At 31.3% G+C, this 18,044-nt stretch overlaps 2 protein-coding genes across 3 annotated transcripts; one reads left to right on the top strand and one right to left on the bottom strand.

Annotated features, from left to right (window-relative positions):
• The first annotated feature begins 253 nt into the window (after positions 1-253).
• On the top strand, positions 254-8,320 carry LOC149735301 (protein HGV2-like). Of its 2 annotated transcripts, XM_089878205.1 has the most exons (14): positions 255-503; positions 2,021-2,134; positions 2,653-2,771; positions 2,968-3,042; positions 3,862-4,137; positions 4,293-4,382; positions 4,681-4,828; positions 5,162-5,291; positions 6,020-6,155; positions 6,345-6,463; positions 6,723-6,842; positions 7,408-7,485; positions 7,791-7,943; positions 8,209-8,320. In XM_089878205.1, exons 1-14 carry the CDS (start codon positions 448-450, stop codon positions 8,209-8,211), a joined length of 1,617 nt encoding a protein of 538 aa, XP_089734331.1. In that variant the 5' UTR covers positions 255-447; the 3' UTR covers positions 8,212-8,320. The 2 variants fall into 2 exon arrangements, with proteins under 2 accessions (XP_089734333.1, XP_089734331.1); XM_089878207.1 differs by lacking the exon at positions 3,862-4,137 and having other exon boundaries at positions 254-503.
• Positions 8,321-8,777: 457 nt separating this feature from the next.
• Positions 8,778-13,757, bottom strand: LOC149735302 (PDZ domain-containing protein GIPC1-like). The gene is made up of 8 exons (XM_089878218.1): positions 13,493-13,757; positions 12,999-13,097; positions 12,250-12,346; positions 11,848-11,945; positions 10,684-10,855; positions 10,016-10,128; positions 9,600-9,681; positions 8,778-9,203 (listed from the first exon to the last, which is right to left on the bottom strand). Exons 1-8 carry the CDS (start codon positions 13,625-13,627, stop codon positions 9,049-9,051), a joined length of 951 nt encoding a protein of 316 aa, XP_089734344.1. The 5' UTR covers positions 13,628-13,757; the 3' UTR covers positions 8,778-9,048.
• Positions 13,758-18,044: the final 4,287 nt, after the last annotated feature.

Below are 18,044 nucleotides of genomic sequence, written 5' to 3' on the forward strand. Positions count from 1 at the left end.
TACTCGGTGTTTATACGACTCTGGTCTTGCCCAACGGCATACATGCAATGGTGCCAGCATGGTGCCAGCATGGCAACGTCGAGTCTTGAATGGGATCCTCTGGGCTATGCAGTCGCTTTAGTCACTGTGGCACAGCACTGGACGAATATGTTTAATCCAAAATTGTTCTCCCTACTGTAAATGGCAGCATGTTTTTACAGTACTTACAAATATTTAAATTTTCCTGTTTTTTGAAATGTTTCATGTCTATTGCCGCACTCATCTGTGACGACGTGGGAAATTTATCTCGCGCGTAATTTGCGCGGCGAAAAATAATTTGTCCTTCGTCTTTCGACATTTGTTCTTTGTGGTTGTTTCGTTTCTCCAACATCACGTTTCTTTTCCGAATATTAAACTTGGTTGTCGCGTTTTAAGTTTTGTTTATTTGCAGTACAACTACGAAAGAATATGGTTGTTGACGCATCAAAGGTTACGGAAAAGGAAGCAACACAAACTGAAACAAGGTGGTTTCGTGTTTTCGAAGTATTTGTTTTTATAACTGTAGCGTATTTTGGCAAACACGGGTTTATAAACTTGTTAAAAGTAATGTTTATTAAAGTATATGTGATAGGTATTTATAGTCATAAATATTGAAAGTAACAATTAAAATATCATGGTCACATAGGCTGTGCTTTGTAATAATTTTAATTACATGGAAATAATAGAAGCCAAATTTAAATTATACGAATAGAGTTGATTAAATAGTGAGTGAGGTGCTATCCTGCCCATTTGTGTTATCTGCTTACTGTACCACTTATCCTAAGTTATTCATAACTACTAATGAACTGGAGAAATCTTCACTGATGCCAAATTTCAACAAGTATCTTAGATTGTAAACCCTGGCCTGTGTAATTCCTTTAAAATCCATAAACAGGCACGTAAAAAACAAAAACGGTGGATACAGGTTTGCGGTTATATTTTTCGGGCAGATTTCTGTGACGCGTGGGATCTGACATCATATGTTGCTGTTCTATAACTAAAACCGCACCTTTGTGTGCCGCTTTTATCACGAACGAGGCTTTTGGATATAAGCCAACGATTTTCCTACGGCCCTTATCGTAACATATGAATTTATTTAAAACGCCTCAATCATGTGTCATCTTTTCCTGATCAAGGTTTGATTGCGCGGTGATTGTCATGGGTAACACACACGTAAGTGTTACAGGACTAAAATTTTGGGGATATAACTAAAGTTTTGCTTAAAAGCTTTTTAGTACGGCATAATGTTATTTATAATACATGCTACAATCTTTGTTCGGTCAACCTTAAAATTATTAACAGAAGCTAGTTATGCAAGGAATACTTTACTAGGTTTCCTTTCTTTGGTTTAATAAAACTGTTAAACTAATCGGCGATTACCATAGTTAAAAAAAACTTACACGTCGAAACGGGAAACGAATTTCCTTTTTAAAAATCACATAGGAATTTAATAGTGCTTTAAGATTGTCTGTGTTTTATATTCCGTAATACACTGATCTACATTTCTCCGAACATACGAGAGTTTAAATATTGTTTCGTGTTGTTATGTATTACATTAGTCACAATCCCTATTATGGCGCAATCAAATAACGTAAATGTATTACCACATAGCTAGTTATGTTGGTCACAATTGCCATTGTCTTCCCATCCAGATTTATGATAATATAAAGCTGTTTGTTTTGTCAGGACTGCACGAATAAATAACTTACGTATACGTTAACATGAATGATACGCAGGCGGCGAAGGTAATAAATGTGGGGTTTCCCATCCGCCGTTTTTTTCTACTTGAAATTACTGTTTAATGTGAAGCACCGGTCAAAATTAACTGGTTTAAAACAATGAGTGTAAATGGTTTATCCAAAAGTTACGTAAAAACTTTGGCAGGAGTAATTTCCTTTTAAGTTTCTCCATCATATGGTTTAAAATTAGCATGAAAATATTTTCAGTAACTACAAAACAATAATTTCATATTAAAGTAAAATAATGCTGAATATTTTTCCAGTGAACAAGACTTGGAGAATGAATATGCCATCAATCTTGCCAATGGAAAGAAAAATCTACTCTGTGGGGATTTTCCTGAGGCAGTAGCTTGTTTCCAAGCCACATCGGCACTTCAGTAAGTTAGAAAAGCATTATTCGCCTGAATTTATTTAAATAAATCACATTTTGTTGTAATGTTATTTTATTTAAAATATGATTGACAATGAAATCATGAAACATGATAAGCACCGTTAACTGTTGCCTAATATTTGATAATGTAATCATTAAGTTCATAATGCTTTGCTGGTAATTTGTAAGTGGATTTATGCTGTTTAGCAACGACCAGTGATAATATGTTAAATGTTTCAAGTCTAACAAAAATTAAGGTTTTATTAATTAAATATATATATATATATATATATATCAATAATAAGTCACTAAATATTTACTAAACATAAAAATGCAAAGACCGTTTAAAGATTAAAATGATTCACTGTTTATAATATGGTTAAAATGACAAATATTGTGGTTGGTCGAGGAAAACTGGTTAAAAATTGTCATAAATAGGTTGCACTTAAGGTGGAAAATACTATTCTCTATTAATTTGTAAATGAATTGTGTAAACCAACGCAATACATCATTTGTGTTCTTTAGATCGGAAAGATTTGGTGAAACATCGCATGAATGTGCCGAGTCATTTTATTTCTATGGTAAGGCATTGCTGGAGTTGGCACGAGTTGAAAATGGAGTGCTCGGAAATGCTTTGAAAGGAGGTAACATAGAAATATACAAAGTTTAACTTATTTAGTAGCATTACTAATGGAATATTTTGTTTTATAAAAACTGTTTGTTAACTTGTTTTAGCAGGAGTTTCATAACTTTTTCAACCTTTGCATCTCGCCATAAAACATTTTTTCAACCTTTGCATCTCGCCATAAAACAATTAAAATAATTTTGATGAATATTCAGTTCCACAAGTTGAAGAAGCTTCATCAGAATCGGAAGGAGAAGGAAACCAGTTTGAAAAAACAAAGAATTTACCAGGTAAGATCATTGATGCTGAAGATCAATTTCCCATGTCAATTATAAGCAGACAAATCCTAAGTTATAAACCATAATGTTTCTAACCTTTAGCCTCCTACCCAGTGTTCTCAAAATATTCAAGCACTCCTTGTTGTATTGTTTCAATTTTTAAAGGATTCATCACAAATAAATAAACATTAAGAAATTTAGGCAGCAATTTCAGTGATTTTTAGAAATGGAAATAAACCGGCATATTACATATATGTATATATGTACATCTAGGAATGTTCTGATAGGGTGTTCAGCAGAAAAATAACTAATATTTGCAATGTGTGTACAAGTCAACAAAATTCACCACTTTTACTTGCCCATGATAGCAACATTAATCTATGCTACGTCCTACGTGTAGTAAAGTCACTGTTTATGTAGAATTTTATTGTAGTAGGTTTCAAGTGAGATTTTTGATCTCTCGGTTAAAACCTCTAGATCCCCTACTGTTTTTGTATATATTCTTTTTGTTGTATTTTTATTTAAAAAGTACACGTAAGCTAAGAAAGTAAAATTACATTAGGCTAGTACTAACAATTAATGTTTACAGCACTTTATACCAATGTATATATATGTCTTGAGTAAAAAACTAACTGTTATATATATCTTTAGTAAAAAAATGACCTGTTTTAAAATTTGGCAAGGAACCAGAAATAGTTGATAGTTGAGACGTATGTACTACAAAAGTTACAAGATGTAAAACTAAAAATATTTATATATGTGCCAGTTTAGTTGCTATATATGTTGTGTCATAAACAAATAATCAACTAAAAATGTTGGGGCGGTTTTTAGTTGAAAAACGAAAAGAATTAAGAGAGGAAGTGGTGGCTGCCATGGCAACAGAGAATGAAGATGAGGACACACAAGATGAGAGTGAAAAAGATGACAAAGATGAGAAAAAGGAAAAAGATGAAAACCAGGAGAAAAAAGATGAAAACAAAGAGAAAAAAGATGAAAACAAAGAGAAAAAAGATGAAAACAAGGAGAAAAAAGATGAAAACCAGGAGAAAAAAGATGAAAATGAGAAAGAAGAGATGGAATGCTCGGAAGATAAACCAACCACAGAAGGTAAAAGTTTAGATGAAGAATTTTAACAGGAATAGATGGACGAGGGTAGTTGTTTAAAAAAATTTTTCATTTCAATATAAAATATACAATTTAACAATCCACAAAGACAAGTAAACATCAACATCATATACTAAACAGTTCCCTATGCATTTTAGATCCTGATGCAAAGCAAGAAGAGTCAAAAGATGATTCAACAAAGAAGAGTGAAGACACAAAGAAGGAAGAAAAACCAGCAGATACTTCAGGTGTGTTCATGTTATGATACGTAACATAAAAAGAAATTTAAGAAAAAACATTCGTTCTAGATGTGAATTTGTTCATTAAATGAGATATCCCATGCATGGATATTATAATATTAATAAAACAAACAGACTGATTTTATTGTAATCCGCATTTTACTCAATATTTAGTTTTTTATTGATTATTTTACCTTTCATTTCCCATGGTGTGTTAAAGCAGTAAATTGCTCATTTATTTCATTTTTATTGTAGTATTGCATTTATTAAATAGTATATTTGTAAATATATTTCATCTAAAATACAGATGTTCCCATGGAAGCTGATGAACCAAGCACAAGTGGAGGAGTTAAAGATGAAGATGTAAAAGATGAAGACACTGAGGATCCTGATGATGTTCCCAACATGCAACTCGCGTGGGAGATGTTGGAACTTGCTAAAGTTCTTTACCAAAAGTTTGTGTTTTTGTTTTGTCTTACCGTGTGTGTATGTGATGATAGACAAGTTATTGGTGGGCAACTGAGTTAGAACATTTTTTTAGGCTACAAGTTTGGGTAAACTATTAGTTGCCACAGGGTTGGATCAATTCTATTTTAAGCATTTTTCCCAAGGATAGCTACAAAACTAGTAGCTGGTATGTAGTATCCTCTGCTTATAAAGTAATAACTTTAACATTGTGCCATTGCAACCAGTTTAATGGTTGTTTTAACAAGATGATTAGGTTTTTATAATGTTCCTATATATTAAGTTTCTTTAAAACAAAAGCATAATTTCATTCTTTTGCCCAGAAAACCGAAAAGTGAAGATAATTCTCTTCTGGTTGCGCAATGTCATTCGAAATTAGGAGAGTTGGGACTTGAAGTTGAAAATTATTCTCAATCCATCGGGGACTTCCTTGAGTCGTTGGTCATTCATAAGGTTAATTATCAAATTAATTTTCAATAGATTTAAAAAGTGATATGTTTTAACAATACACAATATATGTAGTTGTAATAACAACTAGGGATGCACATTACAGAATTTCGAATCCGTGAGATTCGAATCCTTTTGTATTCCAATCTAATTACGGGATTCGGTGTTCTGTTTAATGACATCATCACACGCCATTTCATGCACTATATTGTCAAATTTTTGTGTTTGTGGGACTTTCGAGAGTAAACGTTTCGCGACGTCTTTTCATAGCATGCTATACGTTTCATGACGCAAAAACTACTCAATAATAGTACAGTTTTTGATCATTCTACAGCTCATGATCCAACAAGGCTACTATGAAAGAGTCAATAAACTGACTTATGTGGTTAAATTATTTTTTCCTATAAATATAAAAAGATTCGAAATTCTAGATTCGGAATTCTAGATTTGAAATAAAGTGTTCTAGGATATCCTAGAATACCTAATTATTCTGTAATGTGCATCCCTAATAACAACATGCAAAACTAGATAAGGTTTCAAAACTGCGTTTTTCTGAACACCTGTTTCATAATGCATATCTGCATTTTGTTTCCAATAAAGTTGCGCATGGTGTAACTTAATGGTGGGCATGCTGTATATAAAATCCTATATGACCAGTGTCTTATATGATGGGCCAAGCAATTTTCGGCTATACGAAAAAATCTGTATTTAACAGTCATTCATTTGAATTCCAGGAACTTCTTGCAAAACACGATCGTAGATTGGCAGAGACACATTATAACCTAGGTCTTGCATATACATTCGATAAGCGATATGATAACGCATTGGAACATTACACAGCTTCATTGAATGTCTTGGATGCAAGAATGGGTGAGGAAGTTGTTGATTGCAATTTCTCGTTTGAAACGAATTAAAAGTATTTATTCTGAGTTTGTTTTGCGGACGGCAAATATGTAATACAAAGTAATAACAAAATAACTGACCTGCGCACCTTATATTGTGTATATCTTTAGCTGGGTAATTATTTACCCAAAAAGTAACAATATCATATTTTATAAGAATACCTAAATGAACGAATTGATGAAAACGACCGCAAGAAGGAAAATCAAAGTGAAACATTGGCTGAATGTGCTGAGATAGGAGAGATCAAAGATCTTCTGCCCGACATTAACTCAAAGGTTGGATTGATTTAAAATATCTTGAAATAAAAAATTGTGATATCCATGATAGTAAACCACTAAACTTAATCAGCTATGGAAAGTAAACATGTTATTCTTGATGGTTTGATTTGTATATAATGCTGTCTAATTATCAAGAACTTGTGTAGAATTATATTATTGATTTGGTTACTAAACCATTTCAGGATAATAGGTATTGTACTGATAAGCATATTAGATTTTTATTGTAGAATATATTATTTCATTATTTTCATTACAGATTGAGGATGTGATAATCATGAAGCGACAGGAAGGTAGATTGGACGGCTCACCATTCAGAACTCCTTCAAGTGCAGGTGCAGGTGGAAGTGGAAGCAAACATATATTTGCTGCTGAAAATGTGAGTTCACTAATTAATAAAAGTAGGATGTATATGAAATTAAGTCAAATAATATTGTCATTGGTTGAATGTATGAATGTAACTTACTTTATCCTCGCGTGGCCGGAAAACGACGGTCGTTATCACACGGGTTTAACACCTCGTGCCAGCTTACGAGTTACCATGTATGTTACTTAGTGGGTGATTATTTTTTTGGGATTTTTTTATTTATTTTTTGTATGGCTGATAATTTTGACAACCCATTAGTGACCACTGGGTTGGAGCAATTGTCGTAAAGTGTCTTGCCCAAGGACACATACGCCCACAATGGTAGCAGCGACAGGCCTTGAACCCATTACCTAATGGTTACAGGCAGGCGCGCTAACCACTACGCCACGGCGCCGGACGTGGTTGCTGCATGCACTGAGCCTGTACAGCGTTTTTTATTCAAGTAACTGTGAACAAACATGTGTGTAGTAGTGTAGGATATAAAAATTAATGTTTAAAAACATAATTGGTAATAAAATTAAACTTCATAATTCTAAACCATTACAGTACAAATAATTGTATAATTTCTATTTTAAAGGAATCTGCTGCAACAGAAATCCCGAAAAGTCCGATGAAACAAGCAACCAATGATATTTCTCATCTTGTTCGTAGAAAGGTAGTTTATTGAATAAAACTTAGATGATAATGAAGGTTATAAAGGCTGTATTTCAGAACTTGCACTTGATTACACAAATATATTTTGTTCTTGATATCTAATTATTTATCATAATAAATTATTTTTAAACACTAATGTTCTAGCACAAAAAACGCCAGTCTATTCTGTTTAGCAAAAAATTAATTCTTGGCGTAATTTAAAGTTTTTAGCCATTTATGTCTGTTATTTTGAAAGAGATAAGCAGTCGTATTAAACTGGATTAACTGTGAACTTCCGCAAACATGAATAGAAATTTGTTTCCACAGCGTTCCTCACCCGATGATGAATCGAATGGAGTTTCAAATGAAACTGCTTCAACCAAGAAAATGAAGCAAGAAAATGAACCAACTGCTGTCATTCAAAGCAATGGAAACCACAATTCTGTGAAGGAAGTTACTGCGAATGGAAGCAATGAAAAGGTCTAGTATTTTAGTTGTTTGTGTCTTGAAAAGAGGTTCTCTTGGGCTTTAGTACAATTTTGTAAATAAAAAGTTGTTTTAAAATAATTGAAAAAAAATGTTTAAAAATAAGTGAAAATCACTGAAATAGGACTGTAGGTGAATTAACACAACCATTATTTAGGAAGTTCAATTTCAGTTTTCAGAACCAAGTGGTCTGGTGGTCTACATGAATATTGCTTATATATTTTGTGAGCACCTGTACTAATTCTGCTTTATTTTACAGTGAGCCAGGATTTAAAGTTCTTTCATGCTGATTGAAAACAGTTCCATTTTTTTTTCTACCACTGCCATTTGTTTGTACATTGCGTTCTCCCAATAAATTGTGTTTAACTGCATCAATGAGTATTGTAGGATGAAATTCTTGACCTACACCAATGAGTTAGTTACAGGCAAGAGCTGGAAAAAGTTTTACTTTGCTTTGTAATCTGGCCATTTATACATTTGCATATAGAAAAAATAAGGTTAAGTTGCTTGGTAAGTCTCACGTTTAATAAATACTACTGAGTGTGTGACTTAGTGGTAATATGTGTGAAATAAGGAAGTCTATTTTATATGACCAATGTTTGATGATTTGGTTGAAAGTGATATGGTATAGGTCATTGCCCCCGCGTGACAAGTAAGTTCTATACGTTTGTAAAAATACCTTTTTTTAACTTTTTTAACAGGTACACTGTTTTGAAATAATACTGGTTTATATTAAGACTGAATACAGAATAGCTAAGTTGACTAAACTTTGTATTTTTGCCTTTACATTCTTTTTTGTACAGATATACACAATCAACCACAATCAGGTCATTTTACGATAACTTTTAATATGAAACTACACAGGGTTTTTCACAACAAAATCGAATAGAAATCGGAGCACTTATAAAACATCCAATGGAATGAATAATAAAACATTTAAATTGCTGATTGGATAGAATTAAAATTGCAACCAGCCACAGTGACTTAATGCTTCACAATTTTCAACATTTGATGATAAAATTATAAATTGCACCAATGATAAAATGTGATTTATGACGATAATAATTGCAGTGTTAAAATGGTTCTCAATTGCGAAAAATTAAAATGTGTTTTTCGACCTCATATCCAGCACCACGCCCCACACATCGAAGATAAATTCTTGCGGGAATCCAAATTCCCCAAGCTGATCATTTAAAGAAGAAACAAACTCATCTGGATTGTTTTTGCTCTTCCCACATTCCCATATTGTACTTGCTGTAATAATACTTAATAAGCAACTTTCTTGCACTTGCAGAGCAAAATATGGTAAATAAAAAAAAAAAATATGATACGCTGATAACGCTACGACTCATTATTACATCAAATGTCAAATCTACCCCAGGGACCATGCGTCCTGTGCATTAGTTGTCAAACTATGTGCCATGAAATTTACTAGTTATTAATTAATAGAAAAGTTGGCATATGTTATTAAAAATATAAGTTTTTTATAAAAAATCCAAGTTTTGCTATGCTGTAAAAAGTTTGTGAACTCATGGTAAGGTGTTTAAATAATTATAGTCATATTATATATATTATGCAGTTGATTTCACAATACAGTAACCTACCATGTTGCAGACACGGCACATAACTAAAGAAAGCAAGCACACTCACATAAATCAGCATCCCGTATTCCCATGAAACTTTCTAATAAATCTTCGATCCTCGCAACAGCTTTGCCATCATCTTCCGAAGGCTGGAATATACATAAGTTTTTACGTTTTTTTTATTTAAATAATCATTATAGTAATATGTTTTAAAGTTATTAAGTATAATAAGTTGCAACATGTCTTTTTTAATGCTAAAAATACATAAGAGAAATATATGTGATATACTGGTATTAGTATAACACTTTTATATAAATAAATTTCAGACCAATGTTGGCATTTGTTTTAAACAGATTGCTATATAATGGCTAATAAAATACCAAATGTATCTAAAAATAGAACCACACCGAACATAAAAGTTGACCAACATTACCATTGTTTTAGATATTCAATGTAAAATTATCAGCAAACATTAATACTTACAGCTTCTTCCAATGTGGCAGGACCTTTAGACCGTAGACGTACAGTTGACTTGCCTGTCCCAAGGTTGTTACTGCTTGGAGTTGCCTTACCTGCCCCACGTTGCGCAATCATGTCTGTACATATAAAACAACTTGGTAAAGTTATTCCATAATACATATACATACAAACTTATACAAGGTGTATATTTATATAAAGTAGGGTGGGGGAAGATGGGACACCTTTAGCACACAATATTTAAATATCCTGATCGTGCAATTATAAACGGTCCAAGGGAGTCGTAAGAATACGGATGTATAATTCTTTGAATGTTGTTTGTTTACTATCAAATGTGACGCCCACCCTACCATACAAATGTATGAGCTACTTAAATTTATTAAATAAATTAACGTCACTGATTTGACCACACATGGTAAGACAATTTATAATGCAGATGTTCTAATTATAACATAGTGCCCACTTACTAGTTACCAGATACATAACACTATAACAGTTAGACTGCGGGTGATTGTTTTTCATAATTTATTTTTTAATAGCTAACAATTTGAGAGCAGTGACCATTCAGAACATAGGAACTCCCAATGGTGGCAACATTGGGCCTTGAACCTAAAACCTTTGGTTGTAAGCTACGCTATGATTATTATTCATCAATATCGTCTTAGTGATCTTACCAAATCCTTTCTTAGGTTCCACCAGTGTGAGAAGAAATGTTGTGTTGAGTGGAATGTCCTTGAGTTGTTTAGCTACCTGGAAATGTCTTGTTCCAACAGTAGATACATTGTCTATTGATTCAATATGATCACCAACACAAACTGTTTCATATTTTTCAACAACTGAACCAGCCTACGAAAGATAAAAAATGGGTAATTGAACGAATGTAATTTATTTACCTCAGGTGGCGGGGCAACAAGAGTTGTTTTAACATTGGTGTCTTGTCGCATACACCTCATGGCTCAAGTTCCTTTACGTGAAAATAAATTACATTTTGAATAATAGGTATAATAAATTCATAAGTATGCCTATTGGTGTCGGTTGGCAAGGCTATTTATTTAACATTATAAACATGAAATAATTAAGCAAAAAATATTAATATAAAATGTTTGATGAACCAATTAAAATAAAATTAAATAAATAGATTCTTTTAAATACTCCTAGCCAACCACTTGTCCACTGCATACACGAGTTATAATGATCATCTTACTGTAACAGTTTAATTTAAAAGATAAACCAAGTAGTTTAAACTCTTAATGTAATAATATTGCTCATGAATGGATTACATTCATACTGACACACATGACTGGAAAGCAAAGCTGATTTGTTTTGCTAAGATTATTTTATTAGACGAGTGTTGCTAAGTGACCTTTGTTAAAGTAAGTGCATCATAAATGAGCCATGAAAACCAAACCCACATTCAAACCAATCTAATCACATCTTTAGGCTAATTTTCATATCAGGGTTTGGTGTGCTATTAATACCCCATGCAAAACTGGTTGTACCATAGCTGCGTGGGAATAAATTCAAAATAATTGTTCGAATATATTAAGTGTAGTAGTTAATATAGTAAACTAACTCACTGCGGCCTTAACTTCAGGACATGTGACACAATTTGTGATAGGAACTCGTATAAAATAAAATAGTTTATATGAACCTGCATTTATAATTAATTAGCCTACTAATTGATTATCCCAAAATAAACACCGTTTTATTATTTATTCTACATTTCACAACAACAGGTGTCTGTATTAATAAATGGGATTACATAGTAGTGACACCTGTCACCAGCTGCTATACACATGGCAGCTACTAAAGAAATCTGATGTAAAGTCACAACTCACCCGAATTCGTTTGACAAATGGATAACCAGCTCCATTATCGGTAATTGTCAACCCAAGAGCTGCTTCAGACTTGGTTAGGGTTAAAACTTTCTTTTCACCTAGTTACAATAAACAAGGCTTATATCACTTGTGTTTTTAAGTCACATAATCAATATCCAATCAAAGGTAAAAAATAGACATGTTTTACTTACACACTAAACACCTATGTCAGGTTAGATATGGCTGTTTTTATACACCAAAGATCAAACACATTTTACCTTCTTAAGCTGCCTGTCAAAGTAAAAAAAACATGTGTGTTCTTATCAAACAGACATGAGTCCTATATATACTTTAATATTCTGATTATGCATTTTGAAACATAAATATTATGTCATTACACAATGACAATGGCTGTAAACAAACCTTTGGTGTGCACAAATATGAAATCATCCAAACCGATTTGTGCCCCAAGCAATCTCTCCATATCACACTTGTGAGTGTTCAATGTACAGAAGATTATCTATGTTAAAAATAGATCTTTCAACATCAAATCATGACAAAGTGCTTAAACTCTATATTAATCTATATTTGCTTGTTAGTTACAAAATATTTTTAGGATTCAGGCTGAACTTTAAGACCATAAATTTTGGAACCATGTATGTTAGTTCAGATAACTAAACAATTTATGACAATTTTATTTTAAAATTTTTTCAGAATGGTGTTTTGGTTAACTTAAAATAAATATCAGTCCCAGTAAACCTATGCAAGGCATATAATATCAATATTTATTTATTATTTAAGACTAAATGAGCATGACTTTCACTTCTCATATGAAGAGTGGAGTTAGTTTTATGAAGAGAGTTTTTGTTTTTACATAAATAAATGTATTTAACCATCCTCTTCTAAAAAAAATCGACCTTTGATTCAAATAAAATTTATCAACAATTAACTAATTTATTTTAAAATATGCCATTTAGATCCATTCTTATGCAAATTTTAAATTAGTGGCATCACTGGCATGTAGTAAAATAGGCTGCAGGGTACTGTACTGGTGTTAAACTAATCATCAACAGACAGCTAATGGCACATTGACTTGGCAAAGTGGTGAACCAAATTTAATCATTTTCCATTAAGGTTTAATATTTTTTAAATAGTTTATTGGTTTCTTTTACCTCTGAAACAGGAATATTAAAAGCTTCAGAAAGTTTCTTGTAAAGTTCTTTAACGTTTGAAAAACCTTCAATACTTGCTGTTGGGCTTCCTTGAGCAAGCTGCATTATACAGTTGATAAGTTATACATTAAAACAGAATTTTATTTTTTGTTTAATAAACCCCATTTTTGTCGAAAAGACTAATAAAGTCATTTTTACACCTTAACTGATGTACCTTAGTTAAATGATAGACTAAACTTCCTTATAAAATGTTGAATTAACTAGAACATTGTAAGTTTATGTTTGGGTTCAACAAATAACAATCACTAACACTTTTTCATACGGTTAATTTCCTCCATTTATTTTTGGATAACTATTTTAGTAATAGAAGAGATAAGTATCTCTCTCTCTCTATAAATATAATAAATATATAATTCATACAACTCAAGTGGTCTATATTTTGTAAAAGATAATACTAGCAATTAGCAATACACTGTTAAGTTTAATATAATAACCTGTGCATTGAAAACCAGTTTTTGTTTCACAGCATTATCTTCAAGAGAAGCGGTTACAGCTGGTGCTGGTTGAGGTTGAGGTTTGGTTGCCACCACTTTGTCTTTCTTTTTACGAAAGAGACTGCTGAACGGCATCTTACGCAATGTTTTGTTTATTCAATACAAATATGTCATCTACTATTAATAAAGAACCAGTCTTTATTTGGCACACACGATTTTGAATTCAACCTGCGGTGACAACAGCATGAGTTTCAAAACTTATTGACCTAAATAAACCATGAATTATTAAGTAAAGCATATGTTTATTTAGTAATTCTATCATAGCAACCATAGCACCAGCCTAACATTCAAGCGATACATACATTTAAAATCATCATCATTGTGTGGGTAAACGGTAAATAATGAATATGTAGGTGAACAATTATGAGATAGCTGACAACAACATTTTAATTGAAGCAGACTTGTGGGTTGGTGTTATTTTAAACATCTTGTGCCGGATTAAGAGTTACCACATAAATAGACATATTATGTCATTTGTCAATATGACTAATAAACCTAGTATCCTCTGATTAAGACTAACGTGTGATTTCTAGTAATGCCTAAATCATTAAAAACGTAGGTAAAAAGCAATTATGGGTAATAAAATGACATAGAAAATTAAGTATTTCATACCAAAACTGGTTTGCAGATTATTCTTAACACACCATACGGTACAATACAATAAATTGCTTAAGATATATTTGGGGACGATAAGTTACGAAAGTAACTGTCCGAAGTTATAGGGCAGTTAGCCGGTATTCCCCGTGGGGCGACGACGGCGACGTTACAGGTTAAGCAACACATTATAGTAGGTTTGGTGGGGATCATTTTCACTATAAACTAAAGCTGATCTAAAATACATTCAGAAACCTTTCACCAACCACAGTTTTGATACTACTCCTAACACTTCACAAGAGTACTTAGCCTACACAGCTTCCATAGCAATGCAATATAATCAGGCAGCTTATGTGACAAATTTCAGGTACGCACTTTATCCTCTGTCCTAGAACGTAATTCTCGCCGACATGCCCGAGTGGTTAAAAAGAGAAAAAGGGAATGCAGTATTACAAAGCGGAAATAGGTTTGAAGTAACATCACATGTCAGTCGCAGAACTAGAAAACACGAGGTTTACATAGTAAGCTGTATCCTTTATAACTGATGGAATTTATTTTAATGTATGTTAATGATTTATTCGATTTATATATGTTTTGTATGCAATATATCTACCCTAGAACGTAATTATTGTTTTATATTCAATAAATCTACCTTAGAACGTCAGTTATGTTTTGTATTCAATATATCTACCCTAGAACGTAATTATTGTTTTGTATTCAACATATCTACCCTAGAACGTCAGTTATGTTTTATATTCAATATATCTACCCTAGAACGTAATTATTGTTTTATATTCAATATATCTACCCTAGAACGTAATTATTGTTTTATATTCAATATATCCACCCTAGAACGTAATTAATGTTTTGTATTCAATATATCCACCCTAGAACGTAATTATTGTTTTGTATTCAATATATCCACCCTAGAACGTAATTATTGTTTTATATTCAATATATCTACCCTAGAACGTAAGTTATGTTTTGTATTCAATATATCTACCCTAGAACGTAATTATTGTTTTATATTCAACATATCTACCCTAGAACGTAATTATTGTTTTGTATTCAATATATCTACCCTAGAACGTAATTATTGTTTTATATTCAATATATCTACCCTAGAACGTAAGTTATGTTTTGTATTCAATATATCTACCCTAGAACGTAATTATTGTTTTATATTCAATATATCTACCCTAGAACGTAATTATTGTTTTGTATTCAACATATCTACCCTAGAACGTAATTATTGTTTTATATTCAATATATCTACCCTAGAACGTAAGTTATGTTTTGTATTCAATATATCCACCCTAGAACGTAATTATTGTTTTGTATTCAATATATCTACCCTAGAACGTAAGTTATGTTTTGTATTCAACATATCTACCCTAGAACGTAATTATTGTTTTATATTCAATATATCTACCCTAGAACGTAAGTTATGTTTTGTATTCAACATATCTACCCTAGAACGTAATTATTGTTTTATATTCAATATATCTACCCTAGAACGTAAGTTATGTTTTGTATTCAACATATCTACCCTAGAACGTAATTATTGTTTTATATTCAACATATCTACCCTAGAACGTAATTATTGTTTTATATTCAATATATCTACCCTAGAACGTAAGTTATGTTTTGTATTCAACATATCCACCCTAGAACGTAATTATTGTTTTATATTCAACATATCTACCCTAGAACGTAATTATTGTTTTGTATTCAATATATCTACCCTAGAACGTAATTATTGTTTTATATTCAATATATCTACCCTAGAACGTAATTATTGTTTTATATTCAACATATCTACCCTAGAACGTAATTATTGTTTTATATTCAATATATCTACCCTAGAACGTAAGTTATGTTTTATATTCAATATATCCACCCTAGAACGTAATTAATGTTTTGTATTCAATATATCCACCCTAGAACGTAATTATTGTTTTGTATTCAATATATCCACCCTAGAACGTAATTAATGTTTTGTATTCAATATATCTACCCTAGAACGTAATTAATGTTTTGTATTGAATATATCTACCCTAGAACGTAATTATTGTTTTATATTCAATATATCTACCCTAGAACGTAATTATTGTTTTATATTCAATATATCTACCCTAGAACGTAATTATTGTTTTATATTCAATATATCTACCCTAGAACGTAAGTTATGTTTTGTATTCAATATATCTACCCTAGAACGTAATTATTGTTTTGTATTCAATATATCTACCCTAGAACGTAATTATTGTTTTGTATTCAATATATCCACCCTAGAACGTAATTATTGTTTTGTATTCAATATATCTACCCTAGAACTTAATTAATGTTTTGTATTCAATATATCTACCCTAGAACGTAATTATCGTTTTGTATTTAACATATCTACCCTAGAACGTAATTAATGTTTTGTATTGAATATATCTACCCTAGAACGTAATTATTGTTTTATATTCAATATATCTACCCTAGAACGTAATTATTGTTTTATATTCAACATATCTACCCTAGAACGTAATTAATGTTTTATATTCAATATATCTACCCTAGAACGTAATTATTGTTTTATATTCAACATATCTACCCTAGAACGTAATTATTGTTTTATATTCAATATATCCACCCTAGAACGTAATTATTGTTTTGTATTCAATATATCCACCCTAGAACGTAATTATTGTTTTGTATTCAATATATCTACCCTAGAACGTAATTAATGTTTTGTATTCAATATATCTACCCTAGAACGTAATTATCGTTTTGTATTTAACATATCTACCCTAGAACGTAAGTTATGTTTTATATTCAATATATCTACCCTAGAACGTAATTAATGTTTTGTATTGAATATATCTACCCTAGAACGTAATTATTGTTTTATATTCAATATATCTACCCTAGAACGTAATTATCGTTTTGTATTTAACATATCTACCCTAGAACGTAATTATTGTTTTGTATTCAATAAATCTACCCTAGAACGTAATTATTGTTTCGTATTCAATATATCTACCCTAGAACGTATTTATTGTTTTGTATTCAACATATCCACCCTAGAACGTAATTAATGTTTTGTATTCAATATATCTACCCTAGAACGTATTTATTGTTTTGTATTCAACATATCCACCCTAGAACGTAATTATTGTTTTATATTCAATATATCTACCCTAGAACGTAATTATTGTTTTGTATTCAACATATCCACCCTAGAACGTAATTAATGTTTTATATTCAATATATCCACCCTAGAACGTAAGTTATGTTTTGTATTCAATATATCTACCCTAGAACGTAATTAATGTTTTGTATTCAATATATCCACCCTAGAACGTAATTAATGTTTTGTATTCAATATATCTACCCTAGAACGTAATTATTGTTTTATATTCAACATATCCACCCTAGAACGTAATTAATGTTTTGTATTCAATATATCCACCCTAGAACGTAATTAATGTTTTGTATTCAATATATCTACCCTAGAACGTAATTATTGTTTTATATTCAATATATCCACCCTAGAACGTAATTATTGTTTTATATTCAATATATCCACCCTAGAACGTAATTAATGTTTTGTATTTAATATATCTACCCTAGAACGTAATTATTGTTTTATATTCAACATATCTACCCTAGAACGTAATTAATGTTTTATATTCAATATATCTACCCTAGAACGTAATTATTGTTTTATATTCAACATATCTACCCTAGAACGTAATTATTGTTTTATATTCAATATATCCACCCTAGAACGTAATTATTGTTTTGTATTCAATATATCCACCCTAGAACGTAATTATTGTTTTGTATTCAATATATCTACCCTAGAACGTAATTAATGTTTTGTATTCAATATATCTACCCTAGAACG

The sequence above is a fragment of the Ciona robusta genome, chromosome 5, assembly GCF_009617815.1.
Source record: "Ciona robusta chromosome 5, ASM961781v2".
In the NCBI taxonomy this organism is placed as follows: domain Eukaryota; kingdom Metazoa; phylum Chordata; class Ascidiacea; order Phlebobranchia; family Cionidae; genus Ciona; species Ciona robusta.

Excerpts from the sequence above, each read along its gene's own strand:
- LOC149735301 (XM_089878205.1), top strand. The coding sequence starts at position 448 with ATGGTTGTTGACGCATCAAAGGTTACGGAAAAGGAAGCAACACAAACT. Across the intron at positions 4,829-5,161 it reads GCTAAAGTTCTTTACCAAAA|AAAACCGAAAAGTGAAGATA; the intron begins GTTTGTGTTTTT and ends TCTTTTGCCCAG. Across the intron at positions 6,156-6,344 it reads TGTCTTGGATGCAAGAATGG|AATACCTAAATGAACGAATT; the intron begins GTGAGGAAGTTG and ends ATATTTTATAAG.
- LOC149735302 (XM_089878218.1), bottom strand. The coding sequence starts at position 13,627 with ATGCCGTTCAGCAGTCTCTTTCGTAAAAAGAAAGACAAAGTGGTGGCA. Across the intron at positions 9,682-10,015 it reads CTGCCACATTGGAAGAAGCT|CCTTCGGAAGATGATGGCAA; the intron begins GTAAGTATTAAT and ends TGTATATTCCAG. Across the intron at positions 9,204-9,599 it reads AATACGGGATGCTGATTTAT|CAAGTACAATATGGGAATGT; the intron begins GTGAGTGTGCTT and ends GTATTATTACAG.